This window comes from Strix aluco, chromosome 2 (assembly GCF_031877795.1).
Source record: "Strix aluco isolate bStrAlu1 chromosome 2, bStrAlu1.hap1, whole genome shotgun sequence".
NCBI lineage: Eukaryota > Metazoa > Chordata > Aves > Strigiformes > Strigidae > Strix > Strix aluco.
The window spans coordinates 113,394,428-113,415,339 of record NC_133932.1 but is presented as its reverse complement, the minus strand read 5'-3'; the positions used below and the strand labels follow the sequence as shown (position 1 = coordinate 113,415,339).

The following is a 20,912-nucleotide window of genomic DNA, read 5'->3' as shown; positions in this document are numbered from 1 at the left end:
GGCATTCAGATTTGTCTCTCAATAAATAAAAGTAGGAAGAAAGTATTAACATTTGAGTGACATTTTCCTGAAATCAAACTAACTTTTCTGTTGCCACCGGTACCTCAGGTAAGTCTGAAGCTGCAGTTATGGCTGGCATGAATTACCTTCTTCTTCCCCATTACATTTTGCATAACAATCTGCTTGTGTAAGAGCAGTACATTTCCAGCCAAGGAAAGGAGAGAAAAGAAAAGAAAAGAAAAGAAAAGAAAAGAAAAGAAAAGAAAAGAAAAGAAAAGAAAAGAAAAGAAAAGAAAAGAAAAGAAAAGAAAAGAAAAGAAAAGAAAAGAAAAGAAAAGAAAAGAAAAGAAAAGAAAAGAAAAGAAAAGAAAAGAAAAGAAAAGAAAAGAAAAGAAAAGAAAAGAAAAGAAAAGAAAAAAGAAAATCACACATACATGAGAAATGCATGAAAAAAGCGCATCCAGTAAATTCCACCAATGGTAGAAAATGGTAGAACATTTAGAGATACATACATCTTTCACTGCTTACATGTATACACAGTATTTGTTTAAGTGGAGAGTAGGGACACATCAGCAATTTAGACCACAGTGGAGCTTCAGCATGACTGCAGTCTGGCTCTTCAGCTGATGCACAATGGAAAGGATACAGGGAAAGATGAGGAAGAGGAGATGGATGAATAAATGGATAAATATTCTGGATCTGGAAGGTGTGAAAGTGGGATATATTCTTTCTGACAAGTACACACCACCTAAGCTTCCTTGCTTCTCCTTTTACTGACCTTTTCTCACCCTTTTCGCCCTAAGTGAGGTGATAGTTGTCTTTTCTGTCACTCCCTCTCACTACAAAGAAACTTCCACCTTTATGCATGTCTTATAATTGACAAAGGTTGCTCTTTCTGATAAATCTTCTGATTAACTATTAACTTAACTAGGTGTCATTTGATTTGTCCTTCCAGCTCCCTGCATTCCCTACTGCCCCTCTCACCTTCATTAGTTGCTATTTCAGCAAGCACTCACAATTTTTCTCATCCATAGCTATCCTTCATGAACTTCCTCTGTCTCCACAGGCCCCTTCTTTTCTGGTCCATCCCACCACACCTCTTTCTTTCTGCTTTCCTCCTCCTGTTTGTGGTTACACTTATGTCCTTCTGCAGGTGAAAGTGCCAGCCACCTCGGCATCACAAACTGGGTCTACCCTCAGCACTCCATTCCTGGGCATCACAAGCACTGCTTTAAAGACAGATGCACAGAACACATCACAACATTTTATGGAGCACAGCAATACATCAGGGCAATTTAGTGCTTCTCCAGAAAAGCAAAAGCAAGAGAGCTGGTGGAGAAGCCGCACCCTGCTTACAGTCTCCACAAAAAAAAAAAAAATCCACATAGATAAATCCAGTTACATTGGGGAAAAAAAACCATGAAATTGTGTTTTAAAAACATGGGATGAAATTCATCATCTATGTAATTTAGCTCACTCTACATATGTAAATGCTTCCCATTTTTCTGATAGCTCTGTGGGCCTTACATAGACATTTATATGAGCAAAATTTTAGATTTTTACTGTTGAGGTTTTACTAATTTCTGCTGCTTGTCTCCCCTAGCAAACCAACACTCCACCTGTGTTACTGGGATAATTTTCTCAGTAATGGAGTTGTTACTAGTAAGGTTACTGTTCCATCTGAGGAACAAACACCACCCTTAACTTTGAAGGAAAACCCCAATATTAAAAAAAAAAAAAAAAAGGAAACAACTGCTCTTAGCTTAAATTTCTCCTCACATCACCAGAATTTTAAGTAAAAAATGGAAAAAACACCAACAAAAACATCAAATCACTGATTACCAATGTTAATTATAGGTCTTATCAGCCTACCACAAACCATACGCATATTTCCTCCAGTTCGTTTGAATCGGGTCTACAGTGAAATCTTCTCCTTATTTCCATAGTCCCAAATGAGTCTAGTTGAAGGGAAGCATTAAGCCTGGTCTCAGAAGAAAACAAGGTAAGTTGTGCACCTCTGGATGAAAGAATAGGAATGATTAAAGACTTTTGTCACTTGACACTGTAAAGAGACTGGGATGTAATTATGACTGACAGGATGAAAGGCAGAAGTAGGATAAAACACATAACAGGCACCTTTCCCTGCAGGTAGGCATCACTATCAGTTCATGTACTGGTTTGTGTGGCAACGTCTTGGATCCTGATACAAGTGAATTAAATACCAGAGCCTGAAGCTCACGCCTCATGCCAACAGACACCACCTTTCTGCTTACTGGTCTCCACTCTCAATCTCTTTGTACCACACTCAAGGATGTACTGAGAAGGTATAAATCCCAAATGGCTTCAAAAAGTGACCTCTTGCCACACAAAACAAAGTTATCTCAATTTTGATTTTTATTGCAGGGACAGAGAGGTTGATATTGGGGGGCTGGGGGGGAAGATGGCCAAAGATTCACACCAAAAATCTACAGTGGTTACTTTCTTCCAGGTTATTCATCACATTTAAAATCCTTGGCAGCCAACTGAAGTCCTTCCATGGTGGAATCAAAGTGAGAAGTTTCTGAAATAAAAAAAAAAAAGAAGAGATTCTGCTGATCCACAACAGCACAGACTGTAGAAAGACTTTGATGGTTGCAGATCGATCCTCAGACTGATGAGAGTTCACCTGTCCGATATTTTTAAAAGTCTCTTTCTCATACTCAGCTGTTGGTTATTTTTTTAAAAAGTTAAAAAGAATGGAGAGGAAGCAGATGATGGAAAGCAAAGGAAAAATAAAAAATGCAAAGAGGATGGAAAAGGAAGAGAAAAAAACTTGGATGTCAAAACTAGAGACAGTAGGGACCCAGCAGTCTCGAGGCTGAAAAATAAGAAGAGTAACACAGTGGAATTTTCTTTTCTCTACACATCACAAACGCTATATAATGAATAGCCATTCAACCAATACTACTCTAGCATAGCTACATCTCATAATTGTTTTGTTATGTTGCAAATTTTTTCCCTTGTTACATTCACTCAGGACCTCACAGGCCTCCAAGTTACAGAGTTCAGGTAAGGCAGCAGCACAACTTGATGGTTACCCTTTTCTAAGAGCTCCAGAAACACTGTTCTGGGTGCCTCTTATTCCCCCTGGTAATTATACTTTCTGCTTAAGTAAGTTTTAGGCCCAGTTTTCCTGGTAAGCACTGTAAAAGGCAGGTGAGGTTTTCTGGTCATAATTCTGTACATTTTTTCATGCTTCATTTTGTTTAAAATTAGTGGCTAAATGTCAAAGGATAGAGAAAACTTTTTTTAATTATCGTTGTATCAAAGTAGCAACTGGAAAAGGTTTGGTCATGGGATGGTATTTTCTGTGACAATACTGGAAGATTGCTTTAGCCTGCTTTCTATCTTTTTTTTTTCCCATGCTAGCTGAAAGACTGTCCTGCTTGTCCCAGCTATATGTTCTTGCAAAGAGCCCCATATCCTGCTGTAGGACAATTTGTTTCAGCTTGATGGTCCAGATTGAAAACTTTTTGGATGTCTTCATGCATTGGATGACAGAGCTGAACTACTTCACTCTAGCTGCGGAAGCATCGCGTCCAGCAAAGGGAAGTGAAGTGAATAGCATGGCCAGGGAAAGGAGGAGTGGTAACACATGTCATCGAGAGATTTGTCTCATCAAAACCACGACCCTACCAGGCTGTCATGGAGGAATTCTTCCTGCAGGGAGTTACTGACCGCTACACTTCAAAAAGAAACATGCCAGCATGTTTTGCAGTAGTCCTACAGACAAATGCTTAAACTGACATTGGGGTTTGTCTTCTTGTTCTATGTTTGTATAACATCTAGCATTTGTGAGTCCTGGTCTAAGGAGCACCAAAATAATGCTGTTTTCACTGATCTCAGCATTTTTTAAACCGGGGTCTCTTGCTTAATCTCCAGAACAAATACTGATGTGCTGCCAACACTGCAATCAGGACTTCTCACAACAATTTGAGATTAACCTTGTGTTTTCACAGAGGAACACCACCACTGTTCACGCTCCCATTTTAATTCAAAACACCCTTACATGACATGAACGCAGCAGCATAATCATCTGGCTAACAGATTAAGTTGCACTTGGCCAGTAATGCTTAGTTTACTTTCCAATCTAAAGGGACTGTAGCTCTCCATTTATTTACTATGATTTTAAAAGCTTTCAGTAGGAATGTCTCAGTTTTCTTATTTTTATTTTTCCTGACATTTGATGAAATCAAATCTGTTTCAACATTTATAGTTGATCACTTGAGTAGTTTTACAACCACTCTGGGACATTCTTGGCAAGTCTGCTTTAATCAGCAACCAGACTTTGTAGTGAGGAAAGATAACGTTATCCTTCAAAACCAGGGGCACCATTGACTGGAAAAAACTCATCTGCTTTTTACAGCACTTACACATGCAGACTTCAGAGGACTGCCAGAAGACCCATGTGGGGTCTGGCCAGGGGTCTGCATTACTCAGTATCCTGTGCCTGACAGTGAGCATGAGTCAACTGAAAACCCTAAGAGATGTTTTTTGCTTTTCACATACTTAAAGAAAAATAAATTTAACGTCCTAACATTTGTATAAGCTTAAAAGCAGTCTTTCATCTGAAGGTACGGTTGCACAGTACGCAGTCCCTGGTACCAGGGCTTACTGCCACCCAAGCAAGCAGCGCTGCACATCTTCCCCTCGCGTCTGCAGCAGCACAGCCCCATCTGCTCCCTGGCTACAGCTCTGGCACGGAGTTGGACCTTACACAGGCTTATCTAAATTCGCCAGTCCAGCAGAAAACTATCCATTTGTTTCCTGTGGGGTTAGAGCGCTAAATTATAGCCTTCGTGTCAGCCAGCGAGTGCCAGAGCTGACAACTGGAGCAGGGCTAGGAGGAAGGGCACTTCCCGCTTTCAGCAGCAGCCAGCCATCACGCCAGCTCAGCCCGAGGCAGCAGACCACAGCTCCAGAGCAGCCTAAACCCATCTGACCTCTGGTGTCCCATCTTCCCCCTCCAATAGTCATCAGGACTTTCCCCAACTCCTATCAGATGTTGAACTAAAAAAAAACCCCAAACCAAAAAACTCACAAAACCCCCCAGCTAACTTCCTTCCTTCTCCCAGTACAAAGCCCTAACCAGTTTGGCATTCCCAAGTCAAAGGCTTTGCTGAGCACTGAAACTGCTGCAAGGAGGATGGGGCCGTGTGGCCAGGACCAGGGCAATCAACCGTTACATAGACTTTGTCTGCCAGCAGGGACCTCCACCATGCCACCCCAGCACAGATCTTCATGACCAAGTCCTTCTGCGTAGAGCGTGCAATGCCTTTTTTTTTTTTAAAACCAAACACTGACTGCAAGTCTTCTGTCACAGCAAAACAAGCATTGCTTTAATTCTATATTCCCCAGAGCTAACACGAGGCAGCGCAGCAGAGTATTAAACTACAATGTCATGTAACAAACTGGGGTTTAACTACGTTTCGTTTCAGACCAGAAGTCAGTGGCTGGCTCACACACAGAGCTGCGGATCACTTCTGTTGCACTTACAACAAGGAGAGCAACGCTGAAATGGTTTTGGAAGTAACATGGCAGAAGACAAAGAGGGTAAATCTAACAGAAAAAAACAATTTGTTGGATTCAGCAACTGGATAAAGGTATGGACAATAAGGCAGGATACTCTGCTAGCATATGTCTTTCCTTTCTTGAAGCACACAAAGAAAAAAATAATCCATTTCCAGATTAATCACAATTTTCTTCAGGGTAGAGAACAGAGCTCTCCAAGTTTGTTTCTTTAGCATAAAAAGATTTTAATCAATAAGCCTGGACATTTCTAGGTAGTAGCTTAGGTTACAAATCAACACTGAGACAGTCAGTCAGTATCATAAGCAAAAATCTTGCCTGTGGAGTGTTCACATTTACAATATTATAAATAAGTAACTTATAAAAATTTGTGGCCGATACAGGGCTAAGTATTTGGTGAAAATATTTTTTATTTTCTCACCAAATATTTTAGTATTTGATTATGTAAGAGGACAATACTGCTACCAGATATTCTTGATGTTATTAATAACCTGTGCTGACAGCACTTTGTGAGATCAGTGCTGTCTGTACTACATGGTTCAGAAAGATTCCCCGCATCTTCCTACATTGGTAGTTGGTACAGGCTAATCAGCAAATGACCTGCAGTGTCATTTTTGTCATCAATGATATAAAAATGCATATAATCAAATCAACCCCCATTCAAGAAGTTTCAATTCCAACCCAAACTATACAACCACTTTACTTCTGTCATGAACCTCCACTGAAAATTAAGAAACCTTCTAAAATGTCAACTTCTGCTTTTATGACTGTCCCAACACAGCGTGTGTCTGCCTCTCTGACTTCTCCAGCCATCGACTCATGCTCAGGTCAGGCACAGGACATCGGGTGACACAGACCCCTGGCCAGACCCCAAGTGGATGATATTCCAGCAGTCCTGTGACATCTGGATGGAAATAATTTAAGCCTCAGCATTTGGAATTTTTTTCCTGGCTCCATTTGCCCACGTTGCAAGTTATTCTATTTCCATGTACCTCCGTTTACTTGTTTTAAAACTACAGATTAATCCATTTTTCACTTTAGAAAGAACAACTGATGCAAAATGTTACAGAAGTTAAGCTAGCATTTTCCAGCTGGATCCAAAAGTCCTTCCCGTCTTGTCACAATGTACCTAAAATATCTCACATAAACAAACTAGAGAAACTTTGCCAAGTTACCAGAGGGTTCAAAAATTCACAAGACAAGCATGAACGCAATAGCATACTTTCTAATACGGACTAGCACGCTTTGTCATTCCAAATGAAAACATTCATGAAAAATTAACATTTCAATATATGGAGTCCTATTGCAACTTCCTGATGCTGATTCTCTACTGAAAAACAAAACTGTCACTTTTTCATAACTTGGTGAAATACTGTTTTATTGCTCATACAGTGCTCTTCATAATTAGACCCTTAACAGAGTCAGCATTGCTCTCCATGATGAAGAGAAGAGGAAAATAGGACTGAAACAACATGACTCACAACAGATTGCCACAGTATCAAACTGGGAATAAAGTCCAGCTCTTAGGCATCCTAGACCACTGCTTTCAGTTCACCAGGCAGGTTTTAGATTTCAGAGAAAAAAAAAATTATATGACTTTAATAACAAAATGATGCCTTCTCTTTTTCCCATTCAGGCTTAAAAACCCCCTCAACCCTAACTTGAAGAAAAAAAAAAATCAAGTAAGTTGAGTGATACTAAATGCACCTTAAAAATTATAACAATGTTCTTTAGCCGCTTGGTCAAACATAATACAAGGATGAAATGCATTCACAAGTGTGACCAATTACCTTTTCCTTCATGCAGAATTTAAGATGGTCAGTCATAACTGATGAAACACAGCATCCAGACAGCCAGTGCTAGTGTATGTCATGATGTTCTCCTCTATCACTCCTTGAAACAGCTCCATTTCTGGAAGTGTTTCGGAAGAGTCTTGATTCTCTTGGTGATTTTTATCTTCAAGACTAACAGTATCATCTAAAAAAATATACAAATTACAAACTGCAGCCAAAGACACCTGAAATTATCTTCTGTAGTCTGTCATTTCTATTGCGTCAGGATAGAGTATTTCTAGAACAAGCTTTTATTTCATCAAATAGTCTTGATTTTGCCTCCTAAGTGGCAGAGAAAGAGTAGGAGGGAGAGAGAGAGAGAGTGTGAGTGGATGAGTGTGAGAGAGTGTGTGTGTACTCTTCTCCTATTTTAGACGGCAAATCCTATCAGCTTCCAGGGAGCTACTATTGTGTCATTTCAATCTCATATTACAGAACTTGTGAAATTATACTAAACTAATACAGAAATCATGGAAAGAGACAACCAGCAACCTTATCCCACAACCTCCACACTGCAGAAATCAATGCATGCAGAAGTCCAGAGATTCCCGTGGGCCCTGATATCTTTTGCCGCTCAACTGTGTCACCCATTATTAAGCTAGCAATTTTTTGTGATCATTAAGTTTAAATAAGTTGAAGATGTTCAATCTTTCAGAGAAATAAAGCCTGAAGAAAGACTTCTTCATGCTAAATGTCCTTCTGATCTGGAATGGGTAAACTTGAGCTAAGTATTGAATTAATTCCATATGGGAAACGTTAAAAGGCAAGAAATTTCAGCACTTGCATCAGGAAATGAGAAGTGATGATCCTCAGCAACCATAGCCCTGCCATACTATGTAAACAATCAGCAAAGGCACAAATTAATTTATCACATCCTAGTGCCTTTCCAAAGAGGAGTGCTATCACTCATTTGTGTTGAAACCGTCGACACACTATAGCATTAACTATTTTCTCTTCTGAACAAGAAGTATTTTATACAGTTTTTGTATCACAGAACACACTTACCAGCCAAGGCACTTCCATTCTGCAATCCATCTGTTTTCTGTTTTTCCTAAGATAAATAATAATAGTCCAGAGAAAAGAAGAAAGTATGTGATGAGATTTTGTTCTTCTGGGAAAGAACAAGGTCCATGCTCTATTTTATAATTACTATTTCATTGTATTTACAGGATTTTCCTCATTTACACTACCAGACACTACAGTGCTCCTTAAATAAAAACAAACCTTCACAAAGCAACAGCCACAGTGGGGAAAAAAAAGTAATTTGTAAGTTAACACTTTCAAATTAGACAAGGAGAATTAAGTTGGCATCAGTCACTCAGAATGACTTCTCTGCTACACCTCTTTGTAGAAGTAGGCATGAAGAAGCCACAGGTAGTGGAGGATGAAATTTGCTCTGATGATGGAAGAAAACCATAGAAGGAAAACAACCGGATGACAGTAGGTTGTACTTAATGAATGTAGGCCAGATCAGGACACAAGGATCAAGGAAAAGGTGTTGGGGTTTTTTTCTCCTTCATCTACTTTGTATAAGTTTCTGAAGCTGATCTTTCAAAACCTGAGTGGACCTGGAGCTGATTCTGGAAATATTCAGAAGAGTACATAAAACATCCATCTCCTCATTGCAGGTATTAAAAAAACAAAGCAAATTTACTAGCAAAGAACATCATCTTGCTTATGAACTGAAGAATTCCTCTTTACACCTAGAATATTGGAAAGCCTTCCGAAATCCCCTAAAATTCGTACCTCCACAGAGGTCTTCCACAGTAAATAGATCATCTTTGAAACTTTCCAGTCAAGAGGAACTATATAATCATCTGGCAACAAGGATTCTGCAGAAGAAAATATTTTTTGCAGTTGAGTGTTCAGATCTCTCCATAACCAAAATATATCACTGAATTACAATTTTTTCACACATTATATATATATAGTTTTTAAAGAATGAGCAGATATTTAAATCAGCCAGCAGCAAAGTCAGAATTTAGGTTTTCTAGAATCTAAGGCCAGTGCATGGGAGGGGGAGGGAGATTTGGTTTTGGTTTCTTTTTTTAGGCAAAGGCCTTCCTACCATACTTTCATTTCCCCCACATACTCCCCCAAAACTAGGCACAAACAAGAAAAACAGAAAGCTTTCATCCCATAAATGAAACAAAATGCAACTTAAGTAACAATCTTTAAATTTTAAAATGTTTTATTATAGGAATTTGTGTAATATCACTAAAGAAATTACTTTCTGAAATGTTTTAACTCTAACACTAAGAAGCTGAAAAGAGATTCTTTGTAGGAAAACAGTCTAAAATATATTCCGTGCTTATATGAGAATCATACAAGCAAGTCTGTCAACTAAATTTTTCATTTATAAATAACCGAAGACATTTATTTACCAAAAATATCCCCTCCAAAATAATTTCAATAAAAATTGACTGCAATTGCCAGGGTTGTAAAATACCATAGCTCAGATGTGTACATAAATAAATAGTACACAAATACATAGCCTATCAATATATAATAGGTCACAAAAAGCACAAGAATTTTTGAAATTGTAGGAAAATTATGAAGGCATGAGGATGTGGCCAGCCTTCTACAGACAGCAGTTGCAATTTTGATGGAAAAACTCCAACAAAAAGCAATCAGAAGCTGTCAGGGCTTCAGAGAGGTATCGAGGTGGGGTTCTATTCCTTAAAGGTCTATTTCTAAAGGAAACTCATCTAAATACCAGAGAATTTCAACTGCTACTGACTCAGAGAAGAACGATATTTGATTCACTAACCTACTGAGTGCTTCTGAATGCCTGTTTTTAATTTATTCCTGGAAGATCCCTGTTTTCAATTCATGGCCAACTCCCTCCAAGATGATGAAATTTAAGATCACAGATATGGAGACTTACCAAGTTTGGAGGAGAAAAATGTTTTATATGTAATAATTGAGGACATCAGCAGTACTTCTCTGCTCTATTTCAGCTCTATATGGCAAGTTCTTTGGTGTGTGGTGCCAAATTTGGCTAAAGCAGCACTGCAGGCTCTTTGGGGACCAAGCTGAGTAATGCTGCCAGGGGATTGCATCACTGTTCTGGCAGGTAGCATTGTCATCGATTTTTGCAATAAAAACATAGAATCCTGAGGTCAGTTTGGGCAGATAAACAAACATAAGCTGCTCCTCAGCTGTCATCTTCAAATTTTCATATGAAAATACATGCTTAACTTTAAATTCTACTGAAACAAACAGGTGTATAGGGTCTATGTGCTGAAAAACCAGTCTATGATTTTAATCCTATTGGTTGGCCAAATCAAAGTTACTGATTCTCCACTGACTAAATTTGGACCAAAGTTACAAAACTTTATGCGCAGGGAACGTGGCTCTTTCAGCAGAAGCGTACACAGCACCATGTCCTAGGGTGATTTCCAAACAAATGTCTGTTGTTGTTGCTGGCTACAGCTCTGTAGGGTTACATTAGTCTGCAGTAGATTTAGAAATCATGGTTGTCACACACAACCCCTTTGAGGACTGACCATCATCCTTCTAGCTGCTAACTTAAAATGACTAAACAGAAAACTACAAAAATATGACAACTGGAGCTCTGGAAGGCAACTATACAACACTGAGACACTTCTTAACCATGCATGACTAAAAAGAAGGTATTCACCATCAGAAAATGCATCTTGTAAGTTTGATAATCAATTTCAAATCAAATTAAGTTTTGGGAAATATTTTCAACAGTATCTAAGCCACATAAGAGTGTGTGTAAACTTTACTAAATAAGGAAAAAGGAATGCTACTGTACCAACCAGGTAGAATATAAAAACAAACATGTAAACTTTATATAAGAGCACACATTTTGTACCATGCTTTCATTTAGTTTTGTAATCAACATGGTAAAGTCTTACTCAGTAGGATGTATTAAAACATCAACAAGAGCTTCACACTTTTAAGTTAGTAAGTTTTTTTTACTAAAAAGACTGTAAATATGAGGCCAAACCAAATAGCACCTCTGACAGTGACAGAAGATCTTAGGTAAAAAATAAAACAAAATAATCACCAAAGCAGCAGTGATTCCTTTCAATAGGAGTAGTATTTGATTAATTGGTACATGCAATAAAAATGAGCATTTAAACATAGGGGGGTTTGGGTTTTTTTGGGTTTGGGGGAGTGTTTTAGGTTTTGTTTGTGGTTGGGGGTGGGGGGTGCGCTGTGGGTTGTTTGGGGTTTGGTTTTTTTTTTTTTTTATTTTACGTAGGAGTAGTAAGAAGATTATTACCCAGTGGAAGACCTGGAGAACCAAAGAGCTGCACAAGTTGAAAAGCAAATCCTAATGATAAGGGAAGTCCCAGAAAACTACATTTCATATTCACATCTTGATTATTTTCAAGTTGTGAGGCCTCTGCTGGCTCAGGGTCATCTGCTTCATGCACATTTTCACCACAGCTTGCCAATATACTAAAATCTTCTGGATATTCAGAAACAACTTTAACAGAAGTCAAAATATCTGGTTGGCTATTTGTAACCTCTGAAGAAACTTGGTCACTCTTGCTCTCTTTTTTATCAACTACCTGTTGTTGCTTAAAAGTTCTAGCTTGCTTCTCGTTTGTCCGGGAAACTACACAAGTCCTGCAGGAATATTTTGGCATAGAAGATTGTCCCACGTGAATGTAAGAAATATCATGTAACAGAGCATCTTCATCCAGGGTGGGTAAGGAATAGGTTGCCTCAGTGCCACTGTAAGGTGCAGAATATTCCTGCAATGCACGGTCCTGTTCACGTTCCTCTCCACAGTCCTTGCGTAGAAAGCTCTTCTGCCTCACTTCCAAAACACTTTTTTGGGGAACATCATCTTTTATTGGGACTTCCTTCCCTCCCTCTGTACTACCAGCAATCTGTCTTGGTAGATTAAACTTTGGTGCCAAGTTGACAATTCTTCTGTATCTTTTCCTCTTTGATGTAATTGGTGCAGCATCATTTCTTGGAACATTTACTTCACTCGAACACTGCATGAAGGTGGCCCTGGCTTCCACAAGAGAATCAAAGTGCACTTCACCAGCTGGAGATGCCAACAGACCATTCCTTATTACATTGCCAGCCTCCTCGGTTACTGTTACCTGATGGTTTTCCTTTACCAATCCTCCATTTGACTGATAGCAGTTTAGCTGTGTTGAACTGTTCATATGAGTCTGTTTAGGTTTCCTCATTTTTTTGGGTCTTTGTTCACCTATAAATTTATCCTCAGACCAAGAAGAGAGAGAAAATTGTGTATCAAAGCTCAGCTGCAATTCCTCAGTAGGTAAATTAAGTGAAAAAAATGCCCAGGCATTAGAGCTATTCTCTTCTGCTTTTAATGCACCTTTGTCCTCTGTGTTATTATGAGGCACGTAATCATGTACATTTGAATTGTAACACTGAGAGATTTCTTTTTCTTCATTTAAATTTAACAGCTTAGCTTCCATGTCAGGTTCACATGTAATTTGATATGATCCGAGTTTGTTTTCTGTGCTTAACAGTGACATGTTACAATCTTCAGAGACTCCTTCTGGTTTTTGGATGGAATTTTTCTCACTGCTTATTTTTAGAAAACTGCTTCTGCAAAGATTTTCTTTGTGCTTCTGATTTGTTTCCTCATCATTGAATGAATTTTTGGTTAGGTTTTCAGTAGAAAAAGGTTTTACATCTATTAGAAGTGAACAGTCACTTTCTACAGGCAATTCCTTTTCCAATGCACTGTTAGACATCACTGAGACCTCAGACACAGTGACAGGAAACCTTTCTCTTGAAACCACTGCAGCTTCTTTTAGGCTTTCATCATCACCATTAGGCTGCTCCTCACAAACTGTTACTGGATCCTCTGAACCTTCACTGAATGTACACAATGATTTGTTGTTTTCTTCTTCTGAATCATCCTCTTCACTTTCTGATGCATCCTGGTCATCTGGAATTGGACAATGAGCTTCTCTGCTTAACATTTTCTTCGTAATTTCTGTATGATTGGCTTTCATTTTTTTGTTTCTTTTTCGCTTTTTCCTCTGCTTTGCTTTTATCAACAGGTGCCCAGGGTTATTCTTTAAAATTTTCTCCCTATGTGAAAATAAAAAAAAAAAGTAAAAGAAATATATTTCAGTAATAATATTCGTGGTGTTCAATTTGAAGAATAGGTACTTTATGTTAATATGATCAAACACAGGCCATCTGCTTTTTTAAATAGATAAAATCTCAGATAAAACCTATTAATCAAACAAATGTACACTTCACAATTCAGAAATTCAGAACAATCTTGAACACTTTAAAACAATTTAAAGAAACACAGCTGCTGTCTCATTAACTTAGCTTTACAAAAAGCATCACAAATTATTGTAAGACCAAACAACATCTTTCTGGATGTCTTTCTAAATGATGTTTGAATAATAGATACTAAAGAGAGCTACTGCTATTCTGAAATTTCATTAAATGTCATGCTGAGCAGAAAGGTACTAAGAGCAGGATATAGTAAGAAAATTCCATCCATTAAGATTAAATGGACTATAATTAGATAAGATGGACTCAAATTCAAGCATACTAATGAATAACTTGAATAATGTAAAGGTACAGTGACTACAGCAACTCTGCTATTTACTGCTCAGTATATTATGTGTGGATTCATATGTATTTGGAAAAAAATGTTGTATTTTATTAGCAACAAAATAATACACTACAGAAAAAACACAGTTGTAGGCAGTTATTTACAATTAATTTTGTAGCTCTTCCAGAATGTCTGATTTTTTTCTCTGCATCTTTCTTCAAATTTAATAGCAGCCCTAACTGTGACTCCTCTGAAATCTTGATGTTAGCCCACCAGACAGCTAACTCTGAAATGAACATACATAAAAAAAGCCTAGTCCAGAAATCTAACCTCTCCCTATGCAACTTTTCAGAGAGAAATGAGATTTTCAAAGCTAAGTTTGATAAATCTTTGTAAAGATCTGCTTCTTTTCTGCTATTCTTCGCTTTTCTGTATCCCTTTGTTCAGGATGGTACTTCACACAACATGCTAAAGCAAACAAAGCAGTAGCTAGAAGAATTATAGGGTAAAATTAGTTATTTTCTGGGCATTCATATGTAACATAAGCTGTTTTAAGTGCTGTATTCTGAAATTCTTAAGAGAGAAATAAAAAAAGGGGGTGTGACAGTGCACACAGAGGGAAAGCTGGTCAGTAGTAGGCAATGTAGGACCTAAAGGTCACCTACGGAAACCTCTCCTTACCTTTCATTTATTCTTCAGTTCATTCATTGTCAGTCTCATAATTTGTAATTTGAACTCTACAAAGCAAACCCTCCTAATTCTCTGAGTGTGAAGCACAGCAGCAGCCTTCTCAGCCTCAGTATAGCTACAGTCCCTTGACTGGAACAGGATTCAAAAGTCTTGGTGCCTTGATATTGCTGCAACGAGCACTATGGATCTGTGAAAAGATCCTGTTGGAAAGCTCACAAATTTTATTGCCCTATAATGGCCTCCAGACATCCTACTAAGAAATGGGATTTCCTCCAAATGTTGGCATTTAAGTCTACATGATGCTTTCCTCTGAGTAACGAAAACTGACTTTCCCTTTTCCACATCAGTGTATTTTCAACATAGTGCCTTATGATTCAAGCGCAGATGTCTATACTGGAGATGCTTCAAGTTAGCCAAGACAAATTCCACCCCGAATTCTGCTCACAATACATTCCCTACTCAGCAACGTGACTCCTTTCTCCCAAAAAGAGAGACATGGGATGCCAGACAAAGTTTCAGGATTGAATAGATCTTATTTGGCTATTGAATTAAATGATATAAAAGTGAAGCATCTGAAATGGTAGTTGAAGAGATTGCTTTCTTACATATAACCCAGATTTGCAGAAATCTTATACTAATCACAGATTACATTTTAAATCCTGACATTAACTTTCTTCTTCGGTGATAAAAATTCATGACTTAAAAGTGACTTTAGAAGAGGAAATTCTCCAAAATTTTCAGAAGCATAAAACCCCTTACCAGTACAATAGAAAATAATGTCCCATTTTAATTGTTTTTAATGGAGTGGGGAATAAAACATCAGACTTGTGTACCAATTCCAAGAAGAATTTAGTATTGTCCCTAAAGGCCCCTGTGCTACCATAACAACTCTGCAGAAATGACAAGCAAATTGCCAATGTCAGCACTGGCACAGGAAAGGAATGGACTTCTCCAGTCTTGTTGTTATTGTAGCTATACTCCTGCTTACTACTCACTTCTCCCAGATGTGAATTTGTGCTGCTGCTGATAGAAGTGAACTTCTCTAATACTGATTCAAGCACGTGTCTGGTTCCTAACTCCTGACACATCTGTCAACACTTTCAGGACAATGCTGACAAACTTGCTTAGGCTAGGATGCCACAACAAAAGGTATTGTAGAACTTTACAGAAATGAGAAAAAAGTCTCAGACACCAGCACATTTACTTCTTCTCCTTACCATTAATTCTGAATCAGGAAGGAAAACTACACTGGACAGGATTCACCTTTGAATGCAAGAACAGCAGTAATACATCCACCACATAATGAGTGAAGAACCTGGATGATCCAGAGAAACTAACAGCTATTATTGCACTGAAATTGTTGCATGTCAAAATATTCATGAATGCAAATATTGGTCTAGGTTGATGATTTAGCACATCTGGATATGACCTTCAATAGTGACATCCAACAGTTCATAATAAATACCACAACTATGTCATTTCTATACTTTGGAAACATGGAGGTTTTATAGCAGTTCAGCAAAATTAGTGTTCTGAAGGTCTGGATTTCCTAAAGAAAGGACTAAAGCAAAAAGGAAAGTGATGAACTACTAAATGCAAAATAATAAAATTTATTATTCTTCACTTTTCCAGGCAACTTCTGTTTTTCAACTGATTCTAAGAAAATACTACTCCAGAGCAGCACTCTAATGCACCACGATGGCATAGCTAAAAAACGTCCTGCTTGGGGTATATCCAGTATCATGTTAAAGTTTTTGCATTTAATGAAGCAAATTGCCTACTAGTTTTCTTCAGTTTTATCTTAGTTCCTCCTCTTTTAGTCCACCTACATGACTTTTTAGGAGTTTTCCTTATTGTAAAACCATATGGCACACAAACACAGAGAAAATTCAAGAACCAGCATGGAGATAGACTTTTCTTCTTTACAGGAGCATTTGCTCATGAGTTGTTTTTAAACACGTACAACACACATAAAAGGGAAAAGAAAAAAGGTGCTACTTCTGTTGATATTTAAATTTTGCTATATATTCTGTATTTAAAAACTGGTTAGTAACAAACAGACCCGAAAAAAATGTAATAGCATTTTTGTTGAAATAGGAATTCCCTTTTTGTAACACTTTGAAATTTCTCAGCCTACCATTTAGACAATACTAAAAGTATTTTGCCATAACTCTGTTACATGTGACTTCACTGCTCAAAATAGCACTGTCCAGCTTGGTTGAGAGTCAGTGCTCAGATAACACTCTACTGGAGAAACAAATGCACTTTCATGATTGCTGAGGTAGAACATGCAACATAAATAATCTAAAGAAGTTAGTCACATTTTGCTGGAAAATGGCAAAACCAGAAAAGAGTTAGTTATTTGCAGTTGTACAAATTTCAGTTCTAGCACACATCTAAGCTGATATCTGCTTGATATCAAAAAATGCTGCTGTCATTGCTGTAATGAAATACAGAGGAACTGATAAATTTAAAAAGCAATTCTATATGACATTTAGCAATGAAGTACATGCTTTTTCAAAAATGTGTGCTATCATTAATCTCCAAAGTCTCTGGAGCAGGTAGGTTTTCAACATCAAAATTATAGTAGAGCTGCCTACATAAAATGGCATTTACTGGGATACTCTTCACCTTCTCTACCTGGTAAGTCCAAGTGCATTGCTGATTTCCTTGTGACCTAACTTCAGCAACAAACAGAAACTGAAGTTATAATTTCGGAGTAACAAAAAAAGTCATGGTACCAGCCTTTTTGTTACATATCTTGCCTTTAATACTGAAATGAGCGATAAAGATCCAGTTCCTCAAAACCAAATGGAATACTGGTATTAGGTGATCAAGCAACTGGAAAAAAACACATGCAAAATCACTTGTCAGCATTATTTGGCTTCCTGAGAACTGAAATTCTATTAGACAGCTGAGCATCCAACTTAGCACTTTATTGTTGCTGAAGAAACAGTTGCCTTTTCCTACTTTGTTCCAGATGTTGCCCTTGCACTTCCACTACCTGTCTTTTGCTGCCTCTACCACCCGCACCCTCCTTGTGGGTAGATTTAGCTGCCTGAGCCAGCATCAAAAGAAAGCAACTACTTGCTTTGCTGTTGAGCTGATTTAACTTACCAAAGCAAGAAGTAAAATAAGTGTCTAGCTAAAACAAAGAGCGTGGCTGTTGGGAGCAAGGTGACTACTTTCAGCAGCAACGTTAGGTTGCCTCACAGCCCATCTTAAGGGAATTCATCATAAATAATTCATAAGTAATGTTTACACATGACAGCATTGCAAACTAATGCTCCCCACCTCAAATCAGTAAAGATCCCACTAATTGGATTCAATCTGAAGTAACTCAGTATTTATTATTATTTTGTCTCTCAAAAGCATTGCCAGTGGTGGTGAGATTTAAATACTCACCTTCATAAAATAGCTATTCTATCACAATGCTCAAAGACCTACTCCTATCTTTATCATTTCTACAGGACTGCTGAATGCAGAGTTCTGTGCAATGTATAAACTGCCAGACTGCTGCCATGTTAGAGTCCAGACACAAGTGACACTGATCTAGAGTATACAGAGAATAGCATACAATTGGTTTGATCAAAGTGTGCCTGTAGAAGCTGTTCATTTAATCAAATACATGGCAAAGTGCAACCACTTTACTTTTCAAAGTAAAAAAACAACCAACCAAATAAAAACACCAACCAACCAAAAAACTCATCAAAAAACCCAAGTTCCTGAGGTGCTAATAACAGCAATTCAGTTTCAAATGACAGTCCATTCAGTCCACAAGAAGTTTCAGGTGGGGTGATCTGACTGATCTTTGTCCTGCCTGGTTCACGAAAGTCATAAATGTCTTCTGACTGAAAGAGCCAATCTCCTATTTTGGCTCCTTAGCCATAGAATATGTTGACCAACATTAAGGAAATCAATCCTGAGTACACTGATTGATATATATGTACATACACACTAAAGATGTTTGTGCCCAGCATCAAACATCTACTTCCTGAACAAGTGAAACAACTGAAAAGCCATTTTCAACCTCATTTAGGTGCTACAAATATCTCACCTGACACAATTCAAAATTATAACCTGAAAAGGGAAAAAAAACCCCAAACCAGCAGTAGAGGTACTGATGGATGATAACAGACAGAGAAGAAACACTGTTTTTTCTTTGACTGGATTTCTCTGCACCATTAAGTATGTCTCAATGTTAAAAAGCAGGTTAAGAAGAAGAAAAAAAGAGGACAAAGTGAAATACTACAAGTGATCTGAATCCATCTTAACGGGATGTACTTAAAATACAGATAAGAAACTGCAGCCTTCTCACCCATGAAAGCTCATAGAATTAATTTTCATTTAAATCCTCTCTGTCAGTGGTTTTTTTTTTTTGAAGAAAACATGATGGACACAGATGCCAATGTTATGCACTAGAAGTAGAGTATGATTCATCTTGTCAAGTTTGATGACATCACTTCTATTACTTGGATGATACCAGCTCAAGCATGAAGACAACCTAATTGAAATTAATCCAGGTTAGACAAGAAATATGCTGCTTTGAGAAGTAGTTTGAAGAAACAGGAACTGTAGTCAAATTTGCACTAGTTAGTAAGAGTCTGGTGTAACCTGCTGTGCAGCAGTGCCCCTTATTTTTCTATTGATATAAAGACATTTCTACATGAGATTTTAAGGAATACTTTCAAAAATCTGTGACAGGATAGAAAAATCCCACCTCCCCACACAATGATCAGTCTGTTTCTCATTAACTTCTGGACAAAGCACAGCACTACTGCATATGTGGATACAAACTAACCTGTTCTCACTAAATCCTAAGCACCCTCTTCTCAGCAACACCAGAGCACACTTTACACACCACATCTTACAAAGCTGGAGGTCCACGTTGAAAACCATGAAACACACTGCTGAAGACCAGACTAACCAGACAAACAGCACCATCCACCAAAAAGAAAAAGCCCATTTGCCTAATGGCCAATTCACAGCTATTGAAAAAAACACACAAACTGTAACAATTACCTTAAAAATATCAACCACCTTCTTTCCAAATGAAAAACAAGAGTTGCTGTTAGAGACACAACATACCAGTTATGTCTATAATCTAACCAGTTCTAATACAAGACAGTATTGAATCTGAGTGGATCCTTGATTTTAGGAGAAATAAGATCTGCGTTCAGAAATTAAATTCTGTGAGCCACCTCACAATCCTTTTTCAGTTCCTCTCCCTTACAGTCTACTACTTTCCAGGCATGTGCTTATGCAGTTCCACTTGAGAAGCTCTACCCAGGAAAAGGCAGATTTACTGAGGCTCTCATGAGGTTGTGAAATAAATCATGTCCTAAAACGTGGTCAACAAATAAGATGGACTTTCCAGATCGTAATTCCTAAAAAAAAAAAAAAAATCCTCATTGTGTATTTCGGCCACTAGAGTCTACTCTTTAAATAAATAAATCACTATTTTAACCAGACAATAAAGAGAACTACATATTGTGATATATCATTACAGTATTTGAACACATAGATGACAGCCGTCAAAACAGAATATAGAGATAAGCAAGTACAACAAAAAGGTTTTAAAAGTCAAAATTAGATTTACAGGGTGACATGTTGGCCTTTCTTGCCAAGGCACGTTCACTCACAAAACAAATATAAAATGAAGTTTGAGATAAGACACAAGCAAAATCAAGCTGAGGAAAAATATGAGTGGGAGGTAAGGAAGCAACAGAGGTACAATGAGAGCAGAATGGAATATTTAGAGGTATGTAATAAGCTATTTCCTGTTAGGAACTTTCAATGAAAGATGACAGATTTTAGCCGTATTTAAAATAGTTTCAATCAACAAAATTGTAGCAAAGACATGTAATTAAATATCCACCAAAGCACAGACCATAATTCTGGGAACAAAAGTATGAGTTTCAAAAATACAAAAAGATGCTGCAAACTTAATGAGGCTAAGAAAAAAAGGAATGAAGAAAAATATATTGTGTGACAGAAAATATTGTTTTCATCACAATAAGAAAAAAATTCTAAAGGACAGCCTGAGAGGAAGGAAAATATATATATACTCAGTTTTTAATCAGCATCAGTTTGAATTGAAGCATTAAAAAAAATAGAGAATAAAGTGTAGCTCTCCACACTAATTTATAGTTCAGGGAAGAAAAGGGAAGGGTGAGATGGATCCAGATTTATAAGGACAACTGTACTAACTGAACACACAGGACTTGGATCAGACAGATGAGAAAGATGCAGTTCAAGAATAAGAGAGAAAAGGGGGA

The 20,912-nt window shown here is 37.7% G+C and overlaps 1 protein-coding gene across 2 annotated transcripts; it reads right to left on the bottom strand.

Moving 5' to 3' along the window:
* Window positions 1-2,376: 2,376 nt before the first annotated feature.
* On the bottom strand, window positions 2,377-15,986 carry LOC141919731 (uncharacterized). Of its 2 annotated transcripts, none has more exons than XM_074815868.1 (6): window positions 15,852-15,986; window positions 11,656-13,463; window positions 9,147-9,232; window positions 8,406-8,451; window positions 7,359-7,545; window positions 2,377-2,560 (listed from the first exon to the last, which is right to left on the bottom strand). In XM_074815868.1, exons 2-5 carry the CDS (start codon window positions 13,382-13,384, stop codon window positions 7,391-7,393), a joined length of 2,016 nt encoding a protein of 671 aa, XP_074671969.1. In that variant the 5' UTR covers window positions 13,385-13,463; window positions 15,852-15,986; the 3' UTR covers window positions 2,377-2,560; window positions 7,359-7,390. The 2 variants fall into 2 exon arrangements, with proteins under 2 accessions (XP_074671969.1, XP_074671970.1); XM_074815869.1 differs by lacking the exon at window positions 15,852-15,986 and adding an exon at window positions 14,626-14,731.
* Window positions 15,987-20,912: the final 4,926 nt, after the last annotated feature.

Excerpts from the sequence above, each read along its gene's own strand:
- LOC141919731 (XM_074815868.1), bottom strand. The coding sequence starts at position 13,384 with ATGAAAGCCAATCATACAGAAATTACGAAGAAAATGTTAAGCAGAGAA. Across the intron at positions 8,452-9,146 it reads TGTGGAAGACCTCTGTGGAG|GAAAAACAGAAAACAGATGG; the intron begins GTACGAATTTTA and ends TATTTATCTTAG. Across the intron at positions 7,546-8,405 it reads GAATGGAAGTGCCTTGGCTG|ATGATACTGTTAGTCTTGAA; the intron begins GTAAGTGTGTTC and ends ATATTTTTTTAG.